Source organism: Meleagris gallopavo, chromosome 17 (genome assembly GCF_000146605.3).
Source record: "Meleagris gallopavo isolate NT-WF06-2002-E0010 breed Aviagen turkey brand Nicholas breeding stock chromosome 17, Turkey_5.1, whole genome shotgun sequence".
Taxonomy (NCBI): domain Eukaryota; kingdom Metazoa; phylum Chordata; class Aves; order Galliformes; family Phasianidae; genus Meleagris; species Meleagris gallopavo.
Genome location: NC_015027.2, coordinates 6386664 through 6414125, shown reverse-complemented (window position 1 = coordinate 6414125; position 27462 = coordinate 6386664). Strand labels below are relative to the sequence as shown.

Below are 27462 nucleotides of genomic sequence, written 5' to 3'. Positions count from 1 at the left end.
CTGTTTAAATTCAGCACGTTTTCTATATCAATACAGAGAGGTGTTTTCAAATATTGAGTAATTTGAAGTTTGAATATATAGCACAAACCCACGTGTGAATTCTAGGACTAATATCTCACTGTTATTTCAGAATGCTGGAGGAGAAAGAAGAGCCAGGTTTTCTTACAGGCTTGAAGATCCCTGCTCCTTGGGCTGCTGGGAAGACTGTAGAAACAGTTCATCCAGTCAGGGATAACTATAAATTTAAGGAAACTGTGCACATACCAGGAGCCCGCTGTTTGTATCTTAGATTTGACAACAGATGTTCTTCACAATATGATTACGATAAGGTAAGCCCATGCCAACTCAAATTCTTCTTGTGTGTATTCCTGTCAGCAGCACTTCTTTTCCATCTTTTCTGCCCCTCAGCTTTCTGGGTGTTTTACTGCCAGCGGTCAGGATAGTGAAGGAGGATTTTATTGACAGAAGATGAACGTATGCTGTAATGTCACAGTCTGCTTGCTTTATGTTCTGAAGTACAGGGATGCTGAGGGGTTATTTCTTACACTGCACAAATGTGAATAACTTTTTAAAGGAGTTCTTGAGTTTCATCTTAGCACAGAGAAGGCTAGATTTAAGTGTAACATAATATAAAAACATTAACATGAAGAGGTACTGAGATGGAAGATAAATGATTCCTATTTCATTTTTATTATTCTTGTAGACACAAAAAAGTATGTGCCTGATTCCTCTGGTATTGGTTCAGAACACAGTAACCAATGGTTGTTGATTAGCAGTCAGAATTTTCTTTTAAGAGTTAGACTCTATTTATGACAAATATTCACCACAGATGTCAGAAATGGTAGTAATTAGGTACTGAAGGATGTACTCGCTCCAGAGGTACAGGCTTTTTTTCCTTTCATAACCAACTCATCCAGACTTTTTTAAATGCATTTCATGATGGCTCAGATTCTCAGGTTGCCTTCTTGTTCTTGTTGTTCAGTTTTTCTTATTAAAATTTAAACTAGCTGCCTACTTTGTAGATCAGTACAGTTTACTTAAATTGGTCATAAATGAATAGTTACTTTTTTTGGTGGTAAATGGCTTGTTTACATGAATTCATGTGTCTTCAATTTCAAGAAGGGAGTTGATAGCACTGGGTGTTTTTTTTTTTTCCTTAGGTAATCAGAGATACTTGTGCAGCTTTCTAATTGTTGCCCTGTATTCCTCAATATTGCAGATCAATACTGCAATACTGACACTCACCACTGTTGCTCATGACTGGTTAAGTTCCTCCAGAAAACTTTGGGCCTCATCATGTTCCCAGTGAAGTGGCTGATGAAATACCAACTTCGATGGGAACAGGATCGATCCCTTTGTTTTAAGACAGGCAGTGTGTTCTAGTTGGCTCAGCATGAGGACTGGAAGTTAGGATTTTTCCAGGTTGTGCTGCTGTCTTGCAGTGTGACCTTGGGGACAAGCCACTGAACTTCCTCTCTGCCTCAGTTTCCCCATCTGTAAAATGGGGATAATAATACTTGCCAACTCCCCTCACAAGGCTGTTGTGAGGATTTGTTAATGTAGATAAAGCGCTTTGAAAATATGAAGCGTGGTGTGAGTGCTAAGTATTATTATTATTATTAGATTTTCTTGTTTTTCTCTTACAGTCTAACAGTGTATTTTATGTTTTGAAGTTGGTGATCTATGCTGGTCCTAACACAAACAGTAGGAAGGTTGCTGAGTATGGAGGCAATACACTGGGATATGGCAGCCGTAGTGTCTTAGGAACTGGTTGGCCGAAAGACTTAGTAAAGGTACAGTATTACAATCCCACAATATTCCACATAGAAAAATCCTCTTTGGGAATCATGTCAACTCTGTTTTAACCCTTTTAGCAATGAAGTCCAAGCTTTTAAGTGTTATGGTTTTCCATGATCAGAGCTCTTCTTAAGTGGGCTGCTATTGTCCATCTGTTGCGTGTGATGTTTTGCTTTGAGCTTCTCTGTTTTACTTACTGTGTCTTACTGGAATTCATTAGAGTGTCTTCCAGTCCTGCAACCTCTGACACTGCTGTTCTCATACGTACGTCTTCGTAGGTTGAACTCTGGCCTGGTCTGAGGCAGTGCATGCTTTCTTAGGATTGCTATTTTTTCAGTTTTTGTTTTTTAGGTTTAGGGTCACCTTTAACAAGTGGCAAACATAAGAATTTTCCAACCATTTGTGTTGGGTTTTAAAATGACATCAGATACTTTTTGTGGTAAAAGTTAAATAAAAAAAAATGCCTCACACTTGTCAAAACTTCAGTATTTCAAGAGTTTTGTAATACATTCCCTCATACTGTATGCCATGTGTTGGTTCTTTTCTCACACACTTGTGCTCCTGTGTTGTCCCATGCAAGAGCTGATCTTATATACATCACAAAATAGAATTGCCAAAAGAACAAGAAGTGATGATCTGGAAGGCAATCCCAGACAGTTGTTCAGAATAATGGGATTTTGGTGAATTTTCAGGCCTTGATTCTTTGTGATATTCTTCTAGCAAAATCTTCTGCTAATGTCTTGACATTCTCCTCCTTGAAGAGCTTGGTTGTCTTCCCACCTTGCATGATTTTTACAGACAAATGAAGAAAGCATTTTGAAAAATGAGGCTGTATAACGCAAACTGACCCAATAAATTCTTCTTGTGATTCTCCAACAACTTTTCTTTATTGCTTTCCTATGCTTAGCCAGCAGCAAAATTAAAATCACATTGTCCACTAAAAGATGCTCTTACAGAAAGGAAATATTTTTTTTAAATCAGAGTATGCAATTGGAGATAAAATAAATACCTAAATAATGTTCATTAAAAAACATGAATCCGTAAAGTAAGCCACTTTTATGAAAAGCTTGTTTGTTTGTTTGCCTCAATTCTTAATTAAATCTCTTGTTTTTGTTTTTTTCCCTTCCTCCTCCCCTTCAAAATTTTAAGGTGGAAGGAGATACAGTCACCTTCTCCTTTGAAATGAGGAGTGGTCGTGAGCACAACACTCCAGACAAAGCTATGTGGGGCTTTGCTTGCACTGTTCGAGCACAGGTACTCCAACATGACAGGTTCAGCTTAACTCTGTCTTCTGTTACGTACTTGAGATCAAATAGAAATGTACTTAAAAACTGGGGTTAAACTTTAGAATTTAGAGCAGTAATAGCTTACTTATTTTAGACATATCTTTAAGTGTATAGGATCTAAGTTTTAGCATCCTTAACTAGAGGTGCCCTTTGGCATGTAGCATGCTTAATGTTATATGAAGACAGTTACCACCAAATCTGTGTCTCGTGTCATTGGCGCTGGCTTGGATGAGGTCACATTAACATCCATTGCTGTCTATTGATGAGAATTTCTCTACAGAAATGTTATAATCTTACCAGGCTATAAAGAAGAGTGGGGGGAACTTGAATCCTGCTACTGAGGAGTTAGGACTAGGCCTGTGTGATGAGATAGAGTCAGGCCAAGGACTGACTGAACAAAAACCAACTTTGCTGTTTTTTTATTTATTATTTTTAGTTATTCTTAATATATTTTAATAATTAAAGCATTTTTCAGTATATCTCTCCATAAGACATACTGTTTTGAAATATGTGAGGGAAGAACTTTGTGGTTTGGTGCAACTCATCGCTGTTCCTACTGCAGGAGTCTTCAGAGGACGTGTCAGGAGGCCTGCCCTTCTTAGTTGACCTGGCACTTGGCCTTTCTGTGTTAGCTTGTTCTATGCTTCGGATTTTATACAATGGGCCAGAAATTACCAAAGATGAAGAAACCTGTCAAGAGCTTCTAAGATCTAAACTATTACAAAGGTAAACAAGCAAAAATTTTATCTGACATTGCGTTTTCTGAAGGAAGATTTTGTAGTTGTGCTCAAGTCCCGTGTTTCAGGTGTGATGCAGTTTGTTCAGTGGTTCTGTGTTGCTCAAAACGGAGGAAATATTCTGTAGAATAGAGGTTTCCTTTAGAGTAAGGGGAGGAGAACTGGGACGTGTGGCTTTTAACAAACTTACAGTGTTATGAAATAAAGCTGTGTATAAGTCTTTGTAATGTTTTTTCCTCTAACACTTCTTTCTGAATGAGGAGGGAGATTTTGAGAGGAAAAAAACAGAAGCCACATCCTTTTCTTGTTTGCTTATGTTTTCAGGTGCCAATGGCAGGTGGAAGCTAATGGTGTGATATCTCCAGCCCTTACACCAAGTCCTTCTCCGCTGCCTCTTACAATAGATGAGGACAGAGAATTTACTTATCCTTCTGATGTGCTAGTGCCTCCCATTGGACACTATTTTGATCTGCCTAGGATTAGGCTGCCTCCAGGAATCATGATAAAACTCAGGGAAATTTCTGGACGTGCTCGGCCTCAATTTAGACCTAGCATAAAGTAAGTAGTCGTTGCTTTATTTTGCTAACTTGGTTTTTGTTTGAGATGTTTGGTACCAAAGTAGTTATTAAAAAACAACCAAAAAACTACCTGTCACCTTGGTGGTGTGCATCTGTTGTGCTGTGAATACCTGTCTGTGATTGCAGTGTCTAGCAAGCTGTAAATGTGAGTTGTCCAAATTTGTCTGTTATTTTTGCTTAATCAGCTTGGCTTTACTTCTATCCCTAGGGAAGTGATTCAGCCCGAAGTAATGGAGGAGATGGTAGTTTCATGTGTGATTAAACATTTGAATTTGGTTGATGCACTCCAGTCCTTGATAAACTTCCAGTATCAGGAAGAACATGCAGAAGAATATGATTTACTTTGTAAAATTATGGGAGAGACTTTTAAGAAGCTAAATGCCATGGAGAGACAATTACAGGTACAAAGATATACAAATCATGTTAGAAATCTAAAAATGCAGAAAGTACTTTTTTTCCTTATAGAGCCCTTGTATTCCTTAAGAATAGGCATCTGCAGTGTTATTTATTTCTTTAGAGCGTGGCTGAGCTGGAACAGAAATGGCAGAGTGAGGTCGATGACGCCATGCATGGGAAGCTGGAGAACAATGTTCCCTTCTTCTATGATTATCACTTCAATGAGGTAAAGCACTGTGGCTGCTGTGTGTGTGCTCATGCTTCTTACTGCTCTCTCAATACACATTCATCCTTTTCCTTCACTTTGATTAGAGCAAGATGAAAGAACTGGAACTTCTGTGTTCTATGAAGGAAGTTTCTTTTGATGGAAGTGATCTTGAGAATGTGGTCCTGGCATTAAGGTTAGTAGCTGGATGCTGAGCACACTGTATTTTAAGTCATTGCGAAGTTTCTGCGAGTGTAAGGAAATGTGCGGGGTTGAAGCTGCATTTGTGCATAAAATGCTTGATGAAGTTGGCCTTTAAATCTCAGGATGCCCTCTGACACTTATCGGCTGCTTTTTCACACCATTGTTAAATGTTTTCAAAACAATTACTGAATTCATTGAAAGGCTTCGAGACTTAAGGGGAAAACAAAAACATTCAAATGAACTTCCAAATACAAATATAAACGCAAATACTTTTAATTTCCTGCCTAAACTTATTAATATTAGTATCTACAGCTATGAATACTGATGTAACAAATTGTCCTGCTTTGTAGGCATAAATGATACTGTGACACTGTCTTTTAAAATATTTTTTCTTGTAGTATTTCAGAAGGCATTACAATGTAATTGAGTAATTCTGTTTTTTATCACAATCTCAGGGAGAAGTTCTTTCAAGAGGTGAATTCACTGATACAGAGGACTTATCACCCCCTAGCAAAAACAAAAGCATTAGTTAAAAGCTTGATGAACAGGGCAGAGCTGTTGCTGCACGTCACTATTGCAGCCCAGTCTGGTATCACAAGAAGTATATCTGGAACCCCTGCAGAGACTCCAGGTAAATATCTCACTACTGGTATTGTACTTTTTTCTTATTTTCCTGTGTCTCAAAGATATAATTTATTCCTCTTCTTCTTTTCCCTCAAAACTGAACTGTATTTACTTTTTCAAATTAAATAAGCTCTTCCATAGTAAATTAAGTTGAGCTTTGTTTTCTTCGTTGTTGCTATAATGATTTTTCAAAAGCAGTTTGTAAATAACCTACTACACTAGGATTAATGTGCTTTCATATTATGTAATATTGCAGCCTGTAAGTCTGCATCTGAAACAAAAGTGATATCTCACGCAGTGCGCCAGCCCGTCTTCCTTCGCAGTATGTCAGCACCATCTGACTTAGAAATGATTGGTAACGAAGATATTGAGTTTGCTCGATCAAGTCAAAGGTATACAAGGCTTTATTCAACTAAGCTGCTTCACAATAACGTGACTTGTGTTGGTAAAAACATTATAAACTTTGCAAGCACATCACTTTGTTTATTTTAAAATGGTGTTAACTATCTGTTCTCGTATCTAATGTCATGTGTTCTTGTAGGCGGCGCCACGTTACCAGCCACAGAAGTAGCTCTTTCACTCTTCTGCAATCACTGGCCATTGAGGATAGCAGAGATAAACCTACATACAGTGTCTTACTGGGGCAGCTCTTTGCTTTCATTGGAACTAACCCTGACCAAGCGGTATGCCCTTCTAAATCTGCTGAACTGTCGTACTCTTGAATTCAAACTTGTGTTTGCTGAGGAGAGGTGTCTTGCTTGTGTCTCATCAACAAACCAATGTTGTAGGTATCCAGCAGCAGTTTTCTGCTCGCTGCTCAGACAAGGTGGCGGCGTGGGAACACGAGGAAGCAAGCCTTGGTGCATATGAGAGAGCTGCTGACTGCGGCTGTGCGGGTCGGTGGGGTGACGCACCTCGTGGGCCCTGTGACCATGGTACTTCAAGGAGGACCAAGGTTTGTTTGTAGCTCTGAAAACGTTTTGGTCTCTGTAGAAAATGGCAGATTGCACTGCATAAGACAGACAGTGAAAAGTGTCTCGAAGGTTGAGAGATCAGGTTTGCAGAACTAAGCTTGTAACACCCACTTGCATTGGGCTTTGTAGGATGAAAAACTTCCTCAGTGCGTTTATTTGGCAGTAGATTTTTTTCATTTCATGCTGAGATAATGCTTTACAGGTATAGGATACTATCTTGACTGACACTAAATTCACTTTAATTAGATGCTATTAGTAAATGTAGCCAGTACTAATACTGTATCATCTAAATTTGGTAAATGTTTTGCAAGTATTTTGTTATCTGACTTTAGTCATATTTTAGGTAAAACTCGCATGCTATTTTGCTTACATGTATCTCATAATGGAAAAAAATATATATATTTCTAAATAGTCTTTGGGTAATTCATAATATATCATAACTTTTGTAAAGCCGTGCTTGGAAGTTTGCTTTATTTAACTTAGAAAACCGTTATTCCAAATGTCTTACCACCAACAGAATTGAAGAGCTGACGTGTGGTGGGATGGTGGAACAAGTCCAGGAAGCTTTTGGGGAGACTATGACATCCGTGGTCTCGCTGTGTGCTCGCTACCCCATTGCTTGTGCAAATAGCATTGGCCTCTTATGCACTATACCTTACACAAGGTATGAAATATTTCATACAGAAAGGGAAGGATCTGCACTTGTCCTTGTTAGATTTTTACCTTAAGGGGAAACATTATATAGTATAAATATATTCCTTTATATATATTATTTATATTAAGGATATTATATATCCTTTATATATATATTATATATAAATATATAATAATCTGAGAAAGTCTGTTAAATTTTCTCAGAGTATAGGGTTTTATGTGGTGAGGGTGAGGAAGAAATAAGACCATGTAATTCTGCAAAGTAATTAATTGCTGAGTTAAGAGCAAGCTGTTGGTTCTTTTTGGGTCTATTGTTATTAACTGGAAAGTTACTTTGGTAAAATCTAAATTTCTCTTCTCATACAGGAGTGAAGAGAAGTGTTTGGTACGTAGTGGTCTGGTACAGCTTATGGACAGGCTCTGCAGCTTAAGCAGCCAGACAGAATCCAGTTCAAATGAAAAACAGACCAAGAAGCAGAAGGTGGCCACCATGGCTTGGGCTGCCTTTCAGGTGCTGGCCAATCGCTGTGTTGAATGGGAGAAAGAAGAAGGTAGGAATGCTGCCAACTGGACTTATGTTGGCATGCTTTATTGTGTGAGTGTGAGAAGTGGTGTAAATGTGGATTTAAAATAGTGTTCTTACTGCTAACTTAATGGCTTTTTTGTTCCTTATACAAATGAATACAAAAATAAGTTGGCTTTCTTGTTGGTGTTCTCTGGGGTTTTGGGTTGCTTTTTGTTTGTTTGTTAATTTTTCTGTAATCTGAGGGTTCTTTTGCGTTCTCATTTCTTTGGGTGATTGTTTCTGCTTCAGACATGAAGAAAAACTACTTATGCAGTGTATCCTTTTTTCCTGCATAAAGAGAACTGTGTTTTAACCATGCTCGTAGGAGTGTGTATGTGCTGTGGGTAACTTCATGTCTGCCACTCGGCTCTGCCTGGGTGTGACAGAGACCCCAGAGACCTGGCGCAATCGTTTGTGTATTTCTCCTGTTCTGGGATTCACATCATGATATGAATACATTTATAGACATATGGCTATTTCCTGACTGGATGCAAATGTTGTATTTGTTGTATTAGGCTTTATTTTTACTTCAAGTTGTGATGTTTTATGTCTAAATGTGCTGTGGCCAAACAAAAATACGTTACTATATTCAGTGTATGGGAAAGGAACTTGTAGTTCTGTACGTTTGTTTTTGTTATTTGTAACTTTGTGCTCTTGAATTACTGTTAAAGGTGGTTCAACAGAAGCTGTTCACTCTGGTCTGGCTCGTCAGGTCTCCAGCCTTCTTACCAACCACCTTGCACGAGCTACAGAGTGTTGTGGTAATCAAGCTGCAGGAAATGATGCACTTCAAGATGTTCTCAGTCTTCTTAATGACCTCTCAAGGTACTAAGCCTTTGTGAAAAATTTTTTTCTATGTATGAAAGCAGATGGGTGTTCTTTTTCTTTGTTGTTTTTGACATAACAAAGGTAAGGTAACTTTCAAATCATTGTATGAACTGAGTCTTATCTGGACTTGGTTTCTAAACGCTGCTATCAAGTGTTGTGATTGTAGTATTTTCAGATGGATTTTTTAATTGTCTTTTAAATAATAAATTTGTTTTATTTCAAGATTGCAATCAAGTATTCTTTTTTTTAACAGCAGTTTTTTGTTTTTTTTTTCCCCCACTTTCAGGAGTCACATAGGTAAAGCAATCCTGAGCCAGCCAGCCTGTGTGTCCAAACTTCTCTCACTTCTCTTGGATCAGCGTCCCTCTCCAAAGTTGGTTCTTATAATCCTTCAGTTGTGTCGTGCTGCTCTACCTCTCATGAGTGTTGAAGACTGTGGAAATGTAGAACTGCCTCCCTGGAGTTACTCTGTGCCCTCCCTGAACAGTGAACAAGATGATCCCAGCGACCCAGCCTCCAAGATTGCATCTCTGCTCTTAGCAAAGCTGGCAGACTATGTAGTACCAGGTACCACCATCTCTTGGTGTCGTGCTAATTTGAGAAATTGCTAAGCAAGTCTGGCAGAAGGCTTAAGTAGGAAAAGGTACATGATATATCAGTGTTCAAAGATCATGGTATTTCTGTCACACTCTCTTGTGTTGCAGAGACGTTTTAGATGCATCTTAAGAGTTTTTAGCATTAGTTTTGGGGCCAAGAAAGTTTGTTGACGACTCTCGTACTGTCAATCTCTATTTATTTGTTCATTCCTTTTCACTTCAAGGATGCCAGACAGTTCTTTCTCCAACTGCTTCTGAACCAGATACTGCTTTAGCAAAAAGCAGCCCTAAGAGTTCTATAAAAGGTGATAAAGACCCTGGAGAGGAAAGTGAGGCAGTGGATGGCAAACTTTCTATTTTCATCCATAAACGGGAAGACCAGTCATCCCATGAAGTGCTTCAGCCATTACTGAGGTAATCTGCATTCATTTGTTTGGAATTAACAACCATTTCCTTTTTTCTGAAGTTCTTAAGTACTACAGCTGTAGAAGAATGTGTTGTAGACATAGTACAGAGTGGGAAAGCAAGATGTTTTCCCAGTGTGTTGTACTGCCTTATTGTTTGCCAGGAAATACAAGAATTGTTCATATGCTCAGCGTAATCCTACATGGATGAAAATATATACTGCTATACTGAATCTTTGAGGTAGTAGCAGAAGGGATCTGAATGTTTCTTGAACTTCTCTCTTTTGTTTTCACTATTGATCAGAGCAGCAAAGCTGAAAGAGACTACATAAATGTATAAAAGAAGGAAGCTGTGATGGAGTGTGACATTTTCTTTTTGGCTTGGAACATGCGAACATTTTGATCTGTCTGAAAAAAGCACGTGAAAAATTAGCTGCTTAAGTAGTATTGCATCAGAAAAAGTGAATGTGTTGTCATAATTGATACTGTAGACTATGTAGGATTTACAGAAGTTGAAACAAAATGGCTTTAAAGCTGTGTTTTTTAATGCATACACTGGCTAATAACTTGCTATTGTAGCTTCTTCAGTGTTCTTAATATGCAGTCATATCTGCCTGGATTTGAGATCTCTGAATGTTAAGCTGTCAACCTTATTACCTCCTGCGTTTTGCACTGTTTGTCACATCTCTTCCCACTCTGAGACAGTTTTGAATCCATGCCTTAAATGATGCTAAAAAGTGCATTTTTAAGCATTCTTAGATGGAAGGTTAAACTCAGCACCTAAATTGCTAGCAAATAGCTAAATTCAGTAATAATTCCGTTTAAAAATTACAGTACGCTTGGGTGCATCCTTAATTATCAAATATTTCTCTTACTGTAGATCAGTTCTGTTGCTGGATTTGATTTTAAATCATTTAAAGATAAGCATAATAGGCTAAATTATTCTGTATAGTTCAGATGCTTTTTTCCCACCAATGCAAGTGAAGCTGATGTGTTCTGTTTTCACACTAACAGTAGCTCAGAAGGTCGCCCATTCCGACTAGGAACTGGAGCCAACATGGAGAAGGTGGTGAAAATGGATCGTGACATGACTAAAGTAAGAAAAGAAGTAGAGAATTATTGAACTGGTGTCCAGTTGAAGTTCTTTGTTTCGACTGATATTAAATCCCTCATTGCATATTGTTTTCTAGTTTTCTTTTATTTTGCAAAACACGTTAGAAGGACAGCTCTCTATGTCATGTTAGCAGTAGGTAGTTGTTGATGTAAATAGTGGCAAATGCAAAAATAAAATTTCAACTAATATTTTCTCCAGCTGCTGTATGTCATGTTTAAGCTGCTTTAATATTCATTTTTCATAAGCATTCAGTGCGCATTCTTGGTGTGAATTTTAAATCACCTATTTTTGCACTCAATTTTTGCGTGTATCTTCAGATATGCCTTTGAATGCTTGTACAGAAATACTCAGATCTTATTTTGGTTTTGCTTTTTTGGTCAGAAAAGAGGAATGTGCTGTTGAGCTAAGACTAGAATTTCTAAAAGCACTCAATCCACATTGATCTTTAATCTTTGTAGATCAATTAGAAAAATTCTCATGACTGGTAACACATATACAGAAGGACGTTTTGATGTGCTCGCAGTACTTCTATGCAGAGGGAGGAGAGTTAAATGCCAATATAGTGTAGCTAAATAGAGCTAACGTTAGTATTTCTCTTCTCACAACTGTATTTTCAGAGTGGCTGCTGTGAAGTTATCACAGAAGAAGCTGCTGCGGCTCTTCGCAAGGCAACTAAGTGGGCTCAGTCTGGCCTGATAGTTAGTGTTGGGCCACCCATAGAAACTGTCAATCCAGAAGCGACCAGTGGGATGTCCACTGGGGACAAAAAGAAGACTGCACAGACATCTATTTGCAGAGAGAGAAATTCTGAGCTTGCCAGGTAGGTCACTGCGATTCTGCAGACATTCTACATTTTTATACACAGGTACTTATGGTGCTCTAGAAAATAACTTGGAGATTCATAAACTTCCTGTTTTTGTCCCATATATTGTTCTGACAGCTAAAGGTTCTTTCCTTCTCTTGTTTTGCACATTGTTCCCTTTGCTGTGTGTAGGACTGACCCTGTAAGACCATTCATCAGTGGTCACGTTGCAAACAGCATGGCAGCAGAAGTGATTGCTTTGCTGCATAGCTTGTTGATGGCACCAGAATCAAATGCAGCTCAAATATGGACAACAACTGCTGAAAAAGTAAGTAAACAGAAGATCAGTTATCAAATTGTAATCAAACATATTTAGTAATCAAGAGGACTTAATCATTAGTGTTTTGCAGGAGCTACTCCTTTCCAATTTGCTATTTGTAATGCTTTTAACAAGGATGTGTGATCACACGGCAGCTTCCCTTTCTAGAGTCTGTATCTGCCCCACCTAAGACGTCAGATATATAGTAAAAAAAATTATCCAGTAGCAAAGAATATATTGTTACTTGTCAGCAACTGTAACTCTGATAATGAATGCATTTACATAGGTCTGGTTACCTTGCTTTTGCTCGGTAGTTACTCTACCTTTGCTATTGGGTCCTTTCAGCTGTGACCTCTGAAGGTCTCAGCTGTAGGCCAGAAAGTATACAGCACATTGCTTGTCTGTTCCTCTAAAGGCAGTAACACCTGATCTGTTGCTTAGGCTGAATCCTCTAGCAAAGACTTTTGCTAAATTTGTATGTATATCTCTGTGATTCTAAAACTTATTAGGGAATAAAGCTGGCTTTGATGGTATTCACACTTCAGAGGGCTTAGAACGTTTGGAGTTACATAATTCACTTTGAGAACAAAAATAATTCATCTGAGACTGTGTGGGCTGGAGGCCTGGGGTGTTGGGCTTTGTTTGAATTGCGCTTTGAAGTCGTTATCTGGTATTTCTGCTTCTGTCTTCAGGTTCTGTCTCGGGCTCTGATGTACATTCCACAACTTGGGAAATATGCAGAGAGTATTTTGGAGAATGGAAGTAGCAGTGGAAGGAAGCTTGCTAAACTTCAAAGAATTGCTCGACAGGCAGTAGCTGCTCTTTGTGCTCTAGGTGGCTTTAAGGAGACAATTAAAATCGGTTCTGAAGTTCAGGTAATCTGCCACCTTTCACATCTGGTACCTTTAGATGACAGTTGATTCTTTTGACCATGTTTTGTCTGCTTTGGCATAGCTGCAAAGCAGCGTGCAGATTGCCTGCAAATGTGAAGCAGTTTCAGTAACACTCGTGGAGACTGCAGTTGTGTGTTGAGTCTGCGAGGTGTAAAACACTCAGCATTTTGTGTTTTTTGAATCCTGGAATTTATGTGTACCTTCTTTGGTTGTAGGTTTTAGGTAAAGGAATAGCAGGAAGCATTGGAGTTGTGGCATCTATTAATGAACAAGAAGGTATAGCAACGGTCAAATTTCCGCCTACCACTATAGACAGTAGAAAGACCTCACAAGCATCAGACACTTTAACTATTCCGTTATCTAGGCTCTGTGTTCCAAGATCTGAGGTACGGTAGCTTATTAAGTACAGTATGAAGTATAATGTCAGTTGTGGCTTTTCTTCACAGAAAAATTCTTCAGAATACTGGCAGTTAATCTGAAGCGTGTGAAAAGTCTGTGTCATCTTTGATTAAAGCTGTTTTGCTGAAGTTTGCCTCATTTTCAACATCTCTTAACAATATCTGTATTTAAATTCTCATTGAAGTAATACGAATATTCATCTTGTGGTGCTTAAAGATGTTCCTTTGCATACTGTGGCGGGGTTTCTTTTCCTTCTTTGGCTGGGGTTTGGTGTTGGTTTTGTGATAGTACAAAATGAGAATTAACTCCAGGTAATAAAACGCCCTCATTTCCTAGAAACTAACTACTTGAATTTAACTTTTTACCGTGCCCCCCCACCATCAGGCATTGCCTCTTCATAAACTGTCCATTACTGAGAAGGTAGTACAGGCAGTCCAGTCCATGTTGCTTCCTCAGGAGGGAAGTCTATCTATTCACACCTCACTTCCTGCAACAGGAGATGGCTCAACTCCAGTAATGGCAGTGGTCCGGCTCCTTGCTGAAATAAGAACCAGGTGAGTTGTTGTTTCTGTGCTGCACTCCAGTCTGTTTTGATGCCACACAAAAGTAGTTCAAGCAGATTGCATGGGTTCTTGTATTTCTTCTGTTGGTATTGACATGACAGGGACAACACAAAAATTCCTGTATGCTTCCTTGTTACATGTAGTGCCTGGATTGTTGAGAGTACCAGAAATGAAGTAATACTGACAGAGCTCTGTGCAGATACCTTCATGCAGGTGGACACTAGGAGGGAAGGGAACGTTACCACTGTAAAAGTTCCAATAGATAGCTTTAAAAAAGGCAGAAATACAGTAAACATTCTGTCTTTTAAAAATAGTCCAGAGTTAAATAGAGGTAAATACAGTGATGAATTCAGTGTATGCTTTCGTAATGCATAAAACATACTGTTTTTCTATTAAGAGCATGCCTGGTGATGGCTCAGCTGTTGGAAGACAGTTCATTCTGTGAAGAATTCATTCAACAGTGCCCAGCTGCTGTAGAGGTTCTTAATTTGGTAGCACAGGAGTGCAGCCCTGGTAGGTATACAGCACATCATTGCAGCTTTGTTGTCATGTTCAGTTCAGAGACTTAACAACTTCTGAAATCATTTCAATATTTTGTCCTCTAGCTGCTTAGTTTATGAAAGCTACCACAATACTGTATGTCTTGTCATAGTTGTAGAGCTGTTGTGGAAGTAATATAAGAGCTAATAATCAGACTAAATTATTTAAACATTAAGTATAAAGTTTAGGCCAGAATATGATTACACTGTGTCACAGAAGACACAAGTCCTTGGTCTAGAACTCTGTACACCCAAAGACTTTGCTGCACTTGGTTCTGTTGTAAGCTGCTCTGTATTCTTTGATATTATCATTATATGCTTTCTATTTATGATCTGCTTTCTGCTTTTTACAGTGGTTACCTATGTTCCTTGCTTAGCTCTTGATTTCCTTCCCTTTTGTTTAAGGATAAGCAATGAGCCCAGCAGAAGTCCTAGTTCAAGGGCAAGTTTAGGAACATTTTAGAGCCTCTCAGTAGAGGAGAAATGGTTGAGGCAGAGGATGTTAGGGTAGGAGCCAAGCGGATGATCTCTGGTGTGAAAGGGAACGTACTGATTTTTGACAGTAAGCATGAATTAATTTGACTTCCTGCTTTTTTTTGGGCTGTAAGTTTGCTCAGTAAATGACCTCTGTGTCTTAACTAACATAATAATGTCTTTGCTAACCAAATAGAAATTAAACATGAGGAAAACTATTGCTTGTATAAATTCGATTCTGTCCTTACTGTTCTTTGTTAATTAGGTTAGACAGTATTTTATTACATATCCTAAAACGTAAATGGTGTATTTGTTTCTACTACAGCTGTAAAAATGGAATTGTTGGATTCAGAGTAACTAGATTTGCTTGGAACCTCGTGACTTGGTTTGGTTTCTTGTTACAGGAGAGAGGCTCACTGTTGTAGAAATGCAGTGTGAAAGGTTAAGGATGTTGTATCGTGACTGTGCTCGACCCCCACCTCCTCCGCTCCAGGCAGACAGAAGACAGGTGAGCACAGAAGCAGAGATGAACAGAGTGCTCCTCAAATGAGTGAGCCACTGAAGGCAGGAGGTCTGCCTGTGGTGTTGGAGCCAAGCTGGTTGAATTTTTAGAAATGTTTCATTTCATATGAGTTCATGTACTGGGACGTGATGTCTTGTGCTTGTAGTTATGGTAGTTTGTGCTGTATTTATGTGCCTTTCATAAAAGAATGTATCAATGGACTTTTATGAGATGACTTCGATAGTAACTGGAGTAATCTGTTCCTGTTTATAGCCCAAAGAAATCACTTGGAGTCCATCAAGAGTGTTTCCCCCAGTACGAGCGTGCATGTTTTCATCACATCTTGCTGCTGTGACTTTTCTGGCTGATCCAAGTGCAGGTGGGGGACTTCCTCGGGGCACGTTCATTTATGCCACTTCTCCAGTTCCTGTGCAGGTAAGAATTGACAACCATACAACAGCTTCTTTGCTTAATATTTAGTAATGCATGAAAAGTAAAACTTTTCTATTTTGCCTATAGCTTGTAAATAACTTTTCTCTATTTCTAGGCACCATCATTCTACTGGGAAATTGAAATAGTTTCCTACGGAGATACAGATGATGACACTGGTCCAATAGTTTCATTTGGATTTGCTACAGAGGCGGAAAAACGGGATGGGGCTTGGACAAACCCAGTGGGCACCTGTCTTTTTCATAAGTATGTTGGAGATGCACATCAAAAATCAGTCTTGCTCAGTACACTTATATGCTCCTTAGAGAGAATGTTATAAGCTCGTTGTGGCAGGCAGCAGGTACATCTAAAATTTTGCCTGTACTGTAGCTGTGTAGACTTCAGTTGCTATTGAGTTGTAATCATTTCAGAGCTCCTGTTAATTTTCTTCTTCTTGTATCAATTCTTAGCAATGGGCGAGCAGTGCATTACAATGGCTCCAGCTTGCTGCAGTGGAAGAGCGTTCGATTGGATGTCACTCTTTCCCCTGGTACGTAAGAGGACAACTAATCAGTTTAACTGGTGTATCAGAAACATTCCTTAAATGTAAGGGAAACTGTAGATGAGACGAGGTTAATCCATGCTGTTCTTTTGATGATGATATATTTTGGTAGGTGATGTAGCTGGAATTGGATGGGAAAGAACAGAAGGAACTCCACCCCCACCAGGGCAGCCTGCTAAAGGCAGAGTTTATTTTACTTATTGTGGGCAGCGACTTGGGCCATACCTAGAAGATGTCTCTGGTGGAATGTGGCCAATTGTTCACATACAGAAAAAGGCAAGTTCTTAACATAAATATCTTGTTTGATATATGTATCATTTTGATAATTGAATTGAGATAAGGCTCAAAATGCAATACTGAACGTGTAATACTCTTTCACAGATATTAGATAAAGCCAGCTCAATCCATTCTATGTAACATTTCTAGCTATAAAACAGTAGAGTGGTGGTTTTTATCTTTATTGCATTACTCTGAGCGCTCATTTTCTTCCCAGTGTGCACATTTGTATTATTACTGTTTGGAACTTCCTCCCCTGCAGAACACTAAACATGCAGCTAGCTTGATGACACTGCATTGTTCTGTGCTAGTAGCCCTTCTGTTGTTATTATTCTTTCCCAGTGGTGACCTTGCTACAAAGTGTACTAGCTAAATATGCTATGACTTGAAGCTAGGGGAGAAAAAAGAGGAAGTTCAAGGTTTGTGGTTGATAGCTTAGTACTTTCCCAGCTGCATCCAGTTTTATAGCCAGTGATGCTCAAAAAGCTGTATAGTAAAGAGGAGAACTTCAGAAACCCACAGGTCATCTAAATTCTTTATCTGTACTTTGTTCCAGAACACAAAAGTCCGTGCTAATTTTGGATCTCGCCAATTTGCCTATGCTGAAGGCCAAGCTCACAGGAATGCTGCTGATCTGTGTATTGACCTAGCTGAAGAAATCAGTGCCAACTTTGAGGCGTTGCCATTTGCTATGGCTTCTGATAGCGATAACGATGCTGGCACCAGCATAGCTTCTGATCCTGGGACTCACGGACCTCCCTGTAGAATTGCTGCTGTTGCTACGGCTCAACAACGTAAAGTGATGGTTAACATTTTTTTAAAAAGCTCTGAGAGAAAAATTACAATCACTTAAATAGGGCTTAAGCACATTCTGACTGTGTTTGTAGATACTGCATATTTAGGTAAGGCAGTACAGTAATTACTGGCAAATATGCCCTTATTTCGTTTAAGACAAGGCAATTAAAAATAATAATCTCAGTTTGATCTTCCTTTCTACAGATGCTGTGCATCTCAAAAATCTCACTGAATAGTTCTGCGTGCCTGCTAGCATCTTGTGGTCTCAAGATTTTTGTATGTATTTTGCAGAATATGACAGTGACACGTCTTGTCACTACAAAATGGAACTAAGCTATGAGAACTTCATCACATCAGGGCCTGATCCTCATCCCCCCCCTATTGCAGATGATGAAAGTGATGATGACGACGATGATGATATTCCCAGGGTGAGCAGTGTGGCAAGCTCTGCTTGCTATCCCTTGTCGTCTAAATATGGATCTTTGTAATTCAGATTAAGTTTCTTGCTACAATGCTATTTTAAGGAAAGTAGAGCTGGAATTAATCACTTTTCTTCCTTTTTGTTACTCTAAATGTGTTTTCTCTCTGTAGGAGGACCACTATGCTCTGCTGGTTAAAGCCTGGGAAACTAAGGTTTTCCCTACAATTAGAAGAAGATTCCGTAACGAGGCTGAGAGGAAATCTGGGCTGGATCAAATTAAAGGAGCCTTACAGTTAGGTATGGCTGTTTTTCATTTCATGTAGTTGTTTTATCTTTGCCACTACTGCACATCTTAGCATCTGCATTTTGTTTGTCTTACTGTATTCAGGGCTGGAAAATAAATTTTTCCACTTGCTGTTTTTGCCAAGAACTTAGAATTTGTTCTGAGGTCATGATTTTAACCTGGTTAACCTTTTTACTTGCATTGATTGTTTTAAACAAGGAAAATGGCTTTAGAAACTGTAGAAGAATCTGTTGTACTGCCCTGAAATTAGGTATGGATCCAGAAATACTTTGGAATAATGATTTGGGAAGGAATTATCTACACATGAAACTTTTGAGGAACTTTAGTAAAAGAGAATTTGTAAGTGAATACAGTTCTGCCAGTATGACACATCTGTGGGAAAGTCACAGTGAGAGCAGAGTGAGAAGCGAGAAGCTGGAGCTCTGATAAGTCTCTGTCAGGAAAGCTGTGCTCCCTATCAGTCGTGTACTGAAAGAATTTTCTGAGGAATTAGATATCTCATCTGCCTATGACGTTAATGAGAAGAGTAATTCTTCTCCCATCAAGAGTATTTATTTCAAGTAGAGGGAGGAGATTAACTAGCATTCCTTTCTGTCTGCCAGGAATGGTTGATATCGCACGACAAACTGTAGAATTCCTGTACGAGGAAAACGGAGGCATCCCAAGAGACCTCTACCTTCCTACCATTGAGGATATCAAAGATGAAGCAAACAAGTTTACAATCGATAAAGTACGAAAAGGTAAACTCAGCAGAAGACCGTATGAAGCAGTAAGAAGCCAAGGGGCTCTGGTGCCTGGGATGTCCTTTGTAATTTGTTAGTCTGAGGAAGATGCTGAGCCTTGTGTTATTTTCTGCCCAGGTCTCACTGTTGTGACTCGCTCTCCTGACAGTAACAACGTCACCAGCAGTGCTGTTGGAACAGCTCTACCCAAGTTTGCTATTCGGGGAATGCTGAAGACATTTGGTCTTCATGGTGTTGTCCTGGATGTTGATTCAGTGAGTAAAGATGCATGGAAGGGTGTTTAATGTGTCAGCATTTACACGTCCGTGTGCAGTCATGATTAAGTGTACTGAAGTGCTTATAACACTGATTTGGTGCTCTTTTTTGAAGGGAAAAAACCCACGCTGTTTCTGTGTTTTACAGTGTTATTTTTGGTGTTGCAGGTGAATGAACTGGTTCAAGTAGAGACCTATCTCAGAAGTGAGGGAGTTCTGGTAAGATACTGGTATCCTATTGACATGTTAGAAAGGCCACCTGCTGGCTATAGGAGGACTGCAACAAATGGATTGGTTACCCTGGACAATACCAATATCCAAATTCACAGGTAAAGAAAAGAAACAAAACTGGAGAATTTTTGATTACCTGACTCAACCTACCATGTTCTTATATGTAGATTTTTGGTAGGAAAGATACAATTAAATTCACAAAAGCATGTTATTTGATTTGTATGAAGACAGGATCTTATCTCTTACTAAAATAGTTGTTTGTTTTTAAATGAGTATTTTTCTCACTAAGATTTCCAAGACATGAAGCAGTAAAAGGCCTTGATTTTTATTTTTTTTAAACATCACTAACATGCAGTTGGTTTTACACAACTTGAGCAATTTCCTGGGGCCTAAATTTACAAAAAAAAGGTGGAATGATGTCAGAGAGGAGGGGACAGGCATGTTTTTTTAAATGCTGAACAAGACTTAGCCACGTGAAAGTGTTTTTATGCGTCTAACAGATATCTTCTTTGAAGCTTTTGTTTCTTGTCCCATCAGTCAATTGATCTCTAAGGGCTCAAGAATTCTGGACTCGCTTTGTGGAACTTCAAATTCAAAAGCCTTAATTGGGTACCAGAATTAGGTGGGCTGACTAAAAAAGATTTGGATTTACTTGAACCATTAATGAGAATAAACTATGTTTGGATTCAAAGGCAGCTTACTGGATTGTGCGTGAAGCATGTTGAAACAAGTGTTTTGATGTTTGTGTTCTCTAGAGAGCTTTTGAGAAGTGAAGCTGCACTGGCCAAGCTGTACTGCCGCATGGCTCTCCTCAATATTTTTGCCCCCAAATCTCCACATATGTTTACCCGTCTGTTTCATATCCCTGCTATCCGTGACATCACACTGGAGCACCTGCAGTTACTATCCAACCAACTTCTTGCACCACCTCTTCCTGGTAAACACTGATTTTTATCACAGCAATTTCTTTGATACAGTAGTTTTTTGTGGCCAAAAGAAATCTGAAGTTCGGCACTAATTAATTGTTAATTGTTTCAACAGGCTCTTTGGTGTTATTACCTTAATGATATGATACTGAAGTTAAATTATTGCTAATGATTGAATTTACGTGTGCTCGAGGAAGTTCAGAGACTCTCCTGAGATTCCATTCAGAGTGCTGCTGTCCCTTTGTTGCCATTGGCCTTCTGTTGAGGGGAGTGGGGTGGGGGTGAGGGGAATATCCATATGGGATACCTGTAAGGAAACTAAATGCCAGTTGGGTCTCAGTTTTCAAAACTCAACTATTCTTCATTTCACAAAGTGGTTTGTCCTTTTCCTACTGGAATCACAGATCTGATTAGAGAATGTATGTGCTGAATCATGGAAAAGGATCTTGGGCTAATTCAAGTGAGTGTTAATAAAGGCAATTATTGTGACAAAGCTATTCTGCATGCAAAGAGATGTATAATGTGGCTGAGACATAAGGAGGAAAGAGGAGGAAATGCTAAACATAGGCCGTTAATAATTGAAAGCAAATAGCTGCCATTGGAGAGAGTGCACTTAACTCCTTCAACAACTTTGAAACTTGGCTCCCTCTAACAGATGCTGCATTGTAACAACCTTTTGCAGAGTACAGCACTACTTTGCATGGCTTTGAGAATAATTTTCCAAGCTTTTAAATCCTTTTTTTTAGTTTAAAAGTAGTCTAATCCAGATTGTGCTAATATACACAATTTCCAGACTGGGACTTCAGTGAATTGCCCACTCCTTTGTGCACTGCATTTTGATTTTTTTTATTAACTCCAGAGTGGCAACCATGAGATGTTGGCTTGATACCCACTCAAAGCCACTCAGAAGCTGTCTTGTCTGTATATGGGGACAGCTTGAGGACAGATAAAGCTGCCTTCACCTCATCTAGAATGAGTATGGAAGAAAGCTGATCATTTGTCTTTGCTGTATTTATGCAGTAAATGAAGATGTCTGTTTTCACGTGTGGAACAAAACAAAGCAGCTGTGAACTCTTACAGCTCAGCATATGTCTGACAGGCCTCCCTAAGGGTGGCTTTAAGACAGGTGCAGAATACAGCTGGCATTTAGAGGGCTAGCCCATCTGGAGCCAACTATATTAGGTAGTAGGTTTGGTCTTAAAAGGATTGTTTCTACTGCTGACTCTTGGGAAGAGGATTGCACTTGCTCAGGAATGAAAGTAACAGTTTGTAATGTTCAAGTATTATCTTTCCATTGTCTATTTCACAGAGTGCATAAAAATTTGCATAAAAATTTGATCTCCAAATTTGTTCTATTTTACGTATTACAGATGGAACAATCAGTTCAAGTTCCATTCTTTTGGCCCAGTCACTGCAACACTGCATCCATTCCCAAAACTGTGCTGCCACAGACCTCTTCTACCAGGGCAATTCACAGGCCATCAGAGAGTGGCTTACTGTTGCCATCACTCGGACGCTGCATCAAGGAGAGGAGAGCCTGTTAGATCTCACAAAGCAGATCTGCTCCTTTTTGCAGGTAAAATATTTAGTAATTTCTTGAGAGCATCGTTGTTCTCAGGCCTGCCTTCTGTGTGAGAAACCTTTGGTTTGAATGTGATTCAAACTTTTGTAATTGCAGAATCACAAATTTCTTAATAGCGTTTGTCACACTGAATTGTTTCTCTAGCTGGATTGTACAACTATTTTGGTTGCACTGGGGACGCAGAAAGCATAAGCAGTAGCAGTACAGCAGATCATATTCAAATGAAGAAGCCTCACACTACATCATTACTTGTAGTGATATATTTTACTTGAAAAAGAGGAGAGAAGTGGTTTGCTGCTGCTACCTGGGGGCTTTCATTATGAAACGTTGCATTACAGACTGCACCAGAACAGTTTCCTGCTGAGGAATTCCCAATTTCGGAATCCAAAGTCAACATGGATGTTAATTTTCCTGGGGCTGCGTTTGTAATTGTGTCCTGCAAGGAAAGCCAGTCTGGATTCCGCAAAGAGTAAGTCAGTTGTTGAGGGTCTGAGAATGACAAAGATGAAAGACGTTGCTGCCTGTGCTGCTGGAGTCTCTGTGAATCTGAGTATGCAGGTGTCATTTTGCAGATTTTTCTCAGAGACTCAGAGACTCATTTTCTGAGTGTTGGGGGGTAAATATTGCAAGGAGTTTAATCTTGCTGTCACTGGGTTGAGATTTTTGATAGCTAATCATACTGAAGCCACATTGTTCTTTCTCTTTTCTTAGTTCTTCCCTGTATAAAGCTCCTTGGGCTCGGGTGCTTGTGTATGGGCTGGGGCACAAAGTTAAGAGAAATGGCCAGTTAAACCTGATTGAGGCAGTGTGTTACCCTCGAGACGCCTCTCCGACCAACACAGGCCTAACGCCTCCCCCAACAACCAATCAGTACCCTTCAGTGATCACTCCTACAGACAAAGTGCACATCAAACTAGGTAAAAAGCAATAAATCTTAAACATCTTTTAACTGTGCTATCAGAAGTGGCATGGAGTTGTGATGCATGTTTTCTCTGACCTTTTCGCTTTTAGGAGTGTCTCCTCCTCCTGGAGCTGTGCTGGTCTTGCATTCTCTTCCCCTTGAGTTCCCCCTGGCAATGGCATTCACAGAACAGCTGTTAACTTGGAAACTGGAAGATGTGGATGGGAAATCAGAAGATGAACTGGATACTATTCCTCCTTCAGTTCTTTTGCAAGTAGTGGAATTTTTAGGTGAGAATGCAGTGTTTTTACTTGGCGATGAGCAGAAATAGCGTGCTGGTTCAGTTTGAGGGTTTGAAAGAGGAGAAATAAAAGAGAAATGATGGAATTTCTGAGCTTTTTCATTATATTAAAATTTGCCGTATAATCACAGAAAAAAATTCCACTTACATGCATGTCTTGAAGCAGTCTTCCTGGTTTTCTCTCTGCTGGCGTACATCTTTTGGAATGACCTGTAGTTATTTGCTTTTCAGTGTTGCTTTCGCATCTCTCGTAAAGCTGCTAATAATGAAACAGTGCTACTAATAATGAACCAGTGCCTTTTCTTTCACACACAGGGAACTTTCTGTGGACGACTGACATGGCAGCATCTGTGAAGGAATTGATATTTCATCTCTTGGCTGAATTGCTTCGCAAAATTCACAATCTGGAGCAGAAAAAAAATCCTGCAGGATTGTCATCTTCTATTGCCCTTCAGCTGAATCCCTGTCTAGCTATGCTTATGGCCCTGCAGTCAGAGCTGCACAAGCTGTATGATGAAGAAACACAGAACTGGGTGTCTGGAAATGCATGTGGTGGTTCTGGTGTTGGAGCAGCTGACCAAGGAAGATTTTCAACATACTTTCATGCTCTGATGGAAGTTTGCCTTGCTGTAGCAGAAGTAACTCTACCTATCAATATGAGCGTAACAGCTAATGTGATATCTTCAACGAGTGCACCTAATCTTAGTGACTCTTCTTCCTCATCTTCATCTTCTCCAGGACAGACACCACAGAGTCCAAGCTTACTGTCAAAGAGGAAAAAAGTCAAAATGAAGCGAGAGAAGACATCATCTTCAGGCAAAAGATCTTCATCCAGAGCAGCTGAAACGGATGCTGCAATCCTCAATATAGGAGGAAGCAAGCCTGAGGATATGTTATGGTTTCATAGAGCACTGACTTTGCTTATCATTCTCAGACACCTGACGAAAAAGGACCCGCAGGGGTTGGGTGTGACAAACGATGCTGTAGCAGATGCATGTCAGGCACTAGTAGGACCCACAGCTCACAGCCGTTTGCTTGTCATTTCTGGAATACCGACTCACTTGGAGGAGAGTACTGTCAGAAATGCAATCAGGAAGGCATGTAATGCGCATGGTGGAGTCTTCAAGGATGAAATCTACATCCCTCTGCAGGAAGAAGATCCCAAAAAAATCAAGGACAAAGCAGAAGGAGGGGAATGCAGAACTGAGCTGGAAAAGCCGACTGTTTCAAGTAGTGCAGACAGTCTGGATATCAGCAGCTCTAGCAGTGTCACACCTGCTATGAGCGTTAGTGCGTCAGCGTCTACGAGCCAGGCTTCCCTGTGCAGCTCACAGGGTATCTCCAGGACTGTTAGTGACATCTCAGTTGATCAGTACCAGGCTGGGCTGGAACTGGCTATCCCACCAGGGCTGCTAGAGCCACACGTTTCCAGCCAGGAGAGCTTGGATCTGTCACACTGCAGTACTGGGAGCCTGGGCAGCCTTGGCAGCCTCGGGGAGCCACTCGACAATGTGGAAGCAGCATCGGTGTCTGATGTCGGGTCGATGTACACAGTCACGTCTTTGGACAACCAGCAGCTTCTGTCACGGCCAATCAAAGGTTTTGCTGTTGTGGAGGTAATAGCTTTCAGTCAGTAAGGGACTCTTCTTTGGTCAGGGTTTTTGTTTCTTTTAAATCAATCAAATATTAAGCACAGTGGTCTGCAGCTTTCATCTTAGGGAATCTTTAAACCACCAGTTTCTGGAGAGAATACGTAAAGGCAAAGATCTGTTCATATCCTCTTTCATGTACTTTCTTCAGAGACTTCCTACCAGCTACTGCTGGTGATTAATTTTGAGATTAGGGCAATTCTTTAATGTTTAATGGCTACATTTTCATGTATTTTAAACCATCTATGTATCTGTATAAGTTGCTTTAGAAGAGATGACAGATGTTTGCTGATGTCTGATTCAAAATTAATTTTAAAACATTGATGCATGCCAGATTTGTCCAAGTTTTCAGCTCTGCACAAGAGCCGCCTTTGTTACACTAACTGCCAGCTGCAGGTTTACCAGAAGCTTGCCAAAGTGCTTCCATTTTGATAGCTTGTGAATTGAGAGAGATGTTTTTACATAGTCTGGGGTTATACCTCTTAGAAGAAAATCAGCTTATTCAAAGCAAAAACCTTCAATTGGTATTCTGAAGTTATTAACTGACAAGGAGACACCAGCGCTGAAATAAACCATCAAGTGTGTATGGAAATCTGTCAGCATATTCACCAACTCCAAGTCTGTAGCTGACTGATAATGATGCGTGACAGTTATTATTGAAATTGAAGGAAATGATTGTTCCTGTTCCCAATTCTGTGTAGCTGAGACTCCAAGGCTTGTGCTATTGTACTTATTTTTCTAAATGGAGAATTGAAGCAAAGACAACAGAGTTGCAAATAATGACAGGTTACTTATGTGAAATTTCCAGCTCTGTTTCTGATATTTCTAAGGGCTGTCTCCAGGCTAAGAAAAGGAGCAGCTGTTTCAGAGCTGTGCATGATGAACTCACAGCATGATGGTTGGAGTTGCCAGATTTTCATAAAAGGATGTTTTCTAGGTGGAGCCTGAATTATGTTGTCAAATGATTAATGTAGAAGAATGGTAAGAGAGATGAAATACCGATTATCCATATGGCGAGGAGAGAGGGCTTAGTATCCAAGTTAATCTCATTTCATTATTTGTACAGATACGGTCAAGAGCTAAAATAGAGAAGATCCGAGCCAGCCTGTTTAACAGTAGTGATCTTATTGGTTTGTCAAGTCTGGATGGTGAAGATGAACTGATGGAAATGTCAACTGAAGAGATTTTAACTGTTTCTACTGTAAATCAGAGTTTATTTGACACACAAGGGAGCCCGGCGCTAGAAGACTACTTCAATGATAAGTCAATAAAAGGTATGTGCTTTTCATACTGGCAAATATCTCACTTGTATTGTGACGTACAGGGAATCAGATTCTGTGACTATCCAAATAATAATTATTGTTAAGCAAAAAAAAAAGTGTTCGATTTTTCTGTTGAAAATGGGGTATTAGAGTTCCAAGGAGTCAGATCTGCTAGTAGAACTTTTCTTGGCTACTTTCTATTGGTGCAACTGGTGTGTGATAGAATATTTTATCTGAATGCAAAGTTTATTACGTTTCAAACTCTGAAGGCTTATCATGGCATTTTATTCCCTATTGCATTTTTTTCTTTTTTTGTATTAGGTGAGAAATTGGTCCCCGGTGCTCGGGAGGTCCTTACAGAAATATTTAAAAGCTGTGTCCATTCTGAGCAAATGCTGAGCCTGACTCCAACAAAACCAATTAAGGTTGCTGATATCTATCTTAGTAAAGAGCAGATAAATTCTCAGACTCCTGGAAACCTTCTTCATGTGTTCTTCACAAATGTCCGCCCTCCAAAGAAGGTGCTGGAAGACCAGCTTACCCAGGTAGTGCTTGGAAAACTTTCTGGGGTTTTTTTGTGCAACTCAAAAGCATTGGTTAATTATTCATTTTCTTTGTTGGAAGATTCTAAGGAAATACGGTGTGCCCAAGCCGAAATTTGACAAGAGCAAATATAACAAAGCAGGCAAAGAACAGCATCCAGTGAAGGTTGTGAGCACCAAGCGCCCCGTTACAAAACCACCCGCAAAAGAGAAGTCCATGCTCAACAGTGTCAGGTTAGTGTCTTCAGCCTCTTGGCAGTTAGGAAACATTTGATTTCTCTTTAGGATCCAGATTGTTTTCTCCTCTGCGTTTCCTTGTACTGATTAGAAGAGGAAAAAGGGATTTTGAAAACATTCAAGACATTCAAGTGATGTTTCGGCTTTTTTGAATGGATATAAGAAAACTTTAATGTTCATTTCATCCCTTAGCCGAACTGCTTTGAGTGAGAAGAAACCTACTGTAAAGCCAAAGTCTCCTGAGAAGAGCAAACCTGAAGAGAAGGACCCTGAAAAGTCTCCCACAAAGAAACAAGAAGGTAGTAACTCTATAGGACTCTTCTTCAGTGTTAGCAACTTAGAAAGCAGATATGTTTTTGGATTGCCATGCTTAAACAACATCATGATAGGTTTGGATTGTCTTTGTTTTTAAGTAGGCTAATGTGTTTTTTTCATTAACTGTTTGATGGTTCTATCTCTACTGTCAGTTCCTGAGGAGAAGTATTTGACACTGGATGGATTTCACAGATTTGTCGTTGACCGATCTAAGCAAGATATCCGTAGTGTGTGGAGAGCTATTCTATCCTGTGGATATGACCTGCACTTTGAAAGGTA

The 27462-nt window shown here is 39.6% G+C and overlaps 1 protein-coding gene across 1 annotated transcript in view; it reads left to right on the top strand.

Annotated features, from left to right (window-relative positions):
• The window catches only part of HECTD4 (HECT domain E3 ubiquitin protein ligase 4), a 66709-nt gene that overhangs the window by 28888 nt on the left and 10359 nt on the right, over positions 1-27462 (top strand). The window contains exons 21-66 of the mRNA XM_010720190.3: positions 131-329; positions 1647-1793; positions 2947-3051; positions 3646-3809; positions 4145-4378; positions 4607-4799; positions 4916-5020; positions 5107-5195; positions 5659-5834; positions 6084-6219; positions 6369-6510; positions 6616-6782; positions 7319-7465; positions 7822-8006; positions 8692-8845; positions 9135-9415; positions 9669-9858; positions 10863-10944; positions 11580-11782; positions 11957-12092; positions 12776-12958; positions 13192-13362; positions 13760-13929; positions 14336-14451; positions 15356-15459; positions 15727-15888; positions 16001-16149; positions 16353-16432; positions 16557-16720; positions 17277-17514; positions 17807-17943; positions 18107-18233; positions 18843-18980; positions 19101-19237; positions 19406-19566; positions 20224-20405; positions 21765-21970; positions 22315-22445; positions 22688-22893; positions 22988-23167; positions 23494-24794; positions 25894-26101; positions 26411-26634; positions 26714-26865; positions 27061-27167; positions 27336-27459. Coding sequence (XP_010718492.1) covers positions 131-329; positions 1647-1793; positions 2947-3051; positions 3646-3809; positions 4145-4378; positions 4607-4799; positions 4916-5020; positions 5107-5195; positions 5659-5834; positions 6084-6219; positions 6369-6510; positions 6616-6782; positions 7319-7465; positions 7822-8006; positions 8692-8845; positions 9135-9415; positions 9669-9858; positions 10863-10944; positions 11580-11782; positions 11957-12092; positions 12776-12958; positions 13192-13362; positions 13760-13929; positions 14336-14451; positions 15356-15459; positions 15727-15888; positions 16001-16149; positions 16353-16432; positions 16557-16720; positions 17277-17514; positions 17807-17943; positions 18107-18233; positions 18843-18980; positions 19101-19237; positions 19406-19566; positions 20224-20405; positions 21765-21970; positions 22315-22445; positions 22688-22893; positions 22988-23167; positions 23494-24794; positions 25894-26101; positions 26411-26634; positions 26714-26865; positions 27061-27167; positions 27336-27459 — 8493 coding nt within the window. The remainder of the gene's footprint in view (positions 1-130; positions 330-1646; positions 1794-2946; positions 3052-3645; positions 3810-4144; positions 4379-4606; positions 4800-4915; positions 5021-5106; positions 5196-5658; positions 5835-6083; positions 6220-6368; positions 6511-6615; positions 6783-7318; positions 7466-7821; positions 8007-8691; positions 8846-9134; positions 9416-9668; positions 9859-10862; positions 10945-11579; positions 11783-11956; positions 12093-12775; positions 12959-13191; positions 13363-13759; positions 13930-14335; positions 14452-15355; positions 15460-15726; positions 15889-16000; positions 16150-16352; positions 16433-16556; positions 16721-17276; positions 17515-17806; positions 17944-18106; positions 18234-18842; positions 18981-19100; positions 19238-19405; positions 19567-20223; positions 20406-21764; positions 21971-22314; positions 22446-22687; positions 22894-22987; positions 23168-23493; positions 24795-25893; positions 26102-26410; positions 26635-26713; positions 26866-27060; positions 27168-27335; positions 27460-27462) is intronic.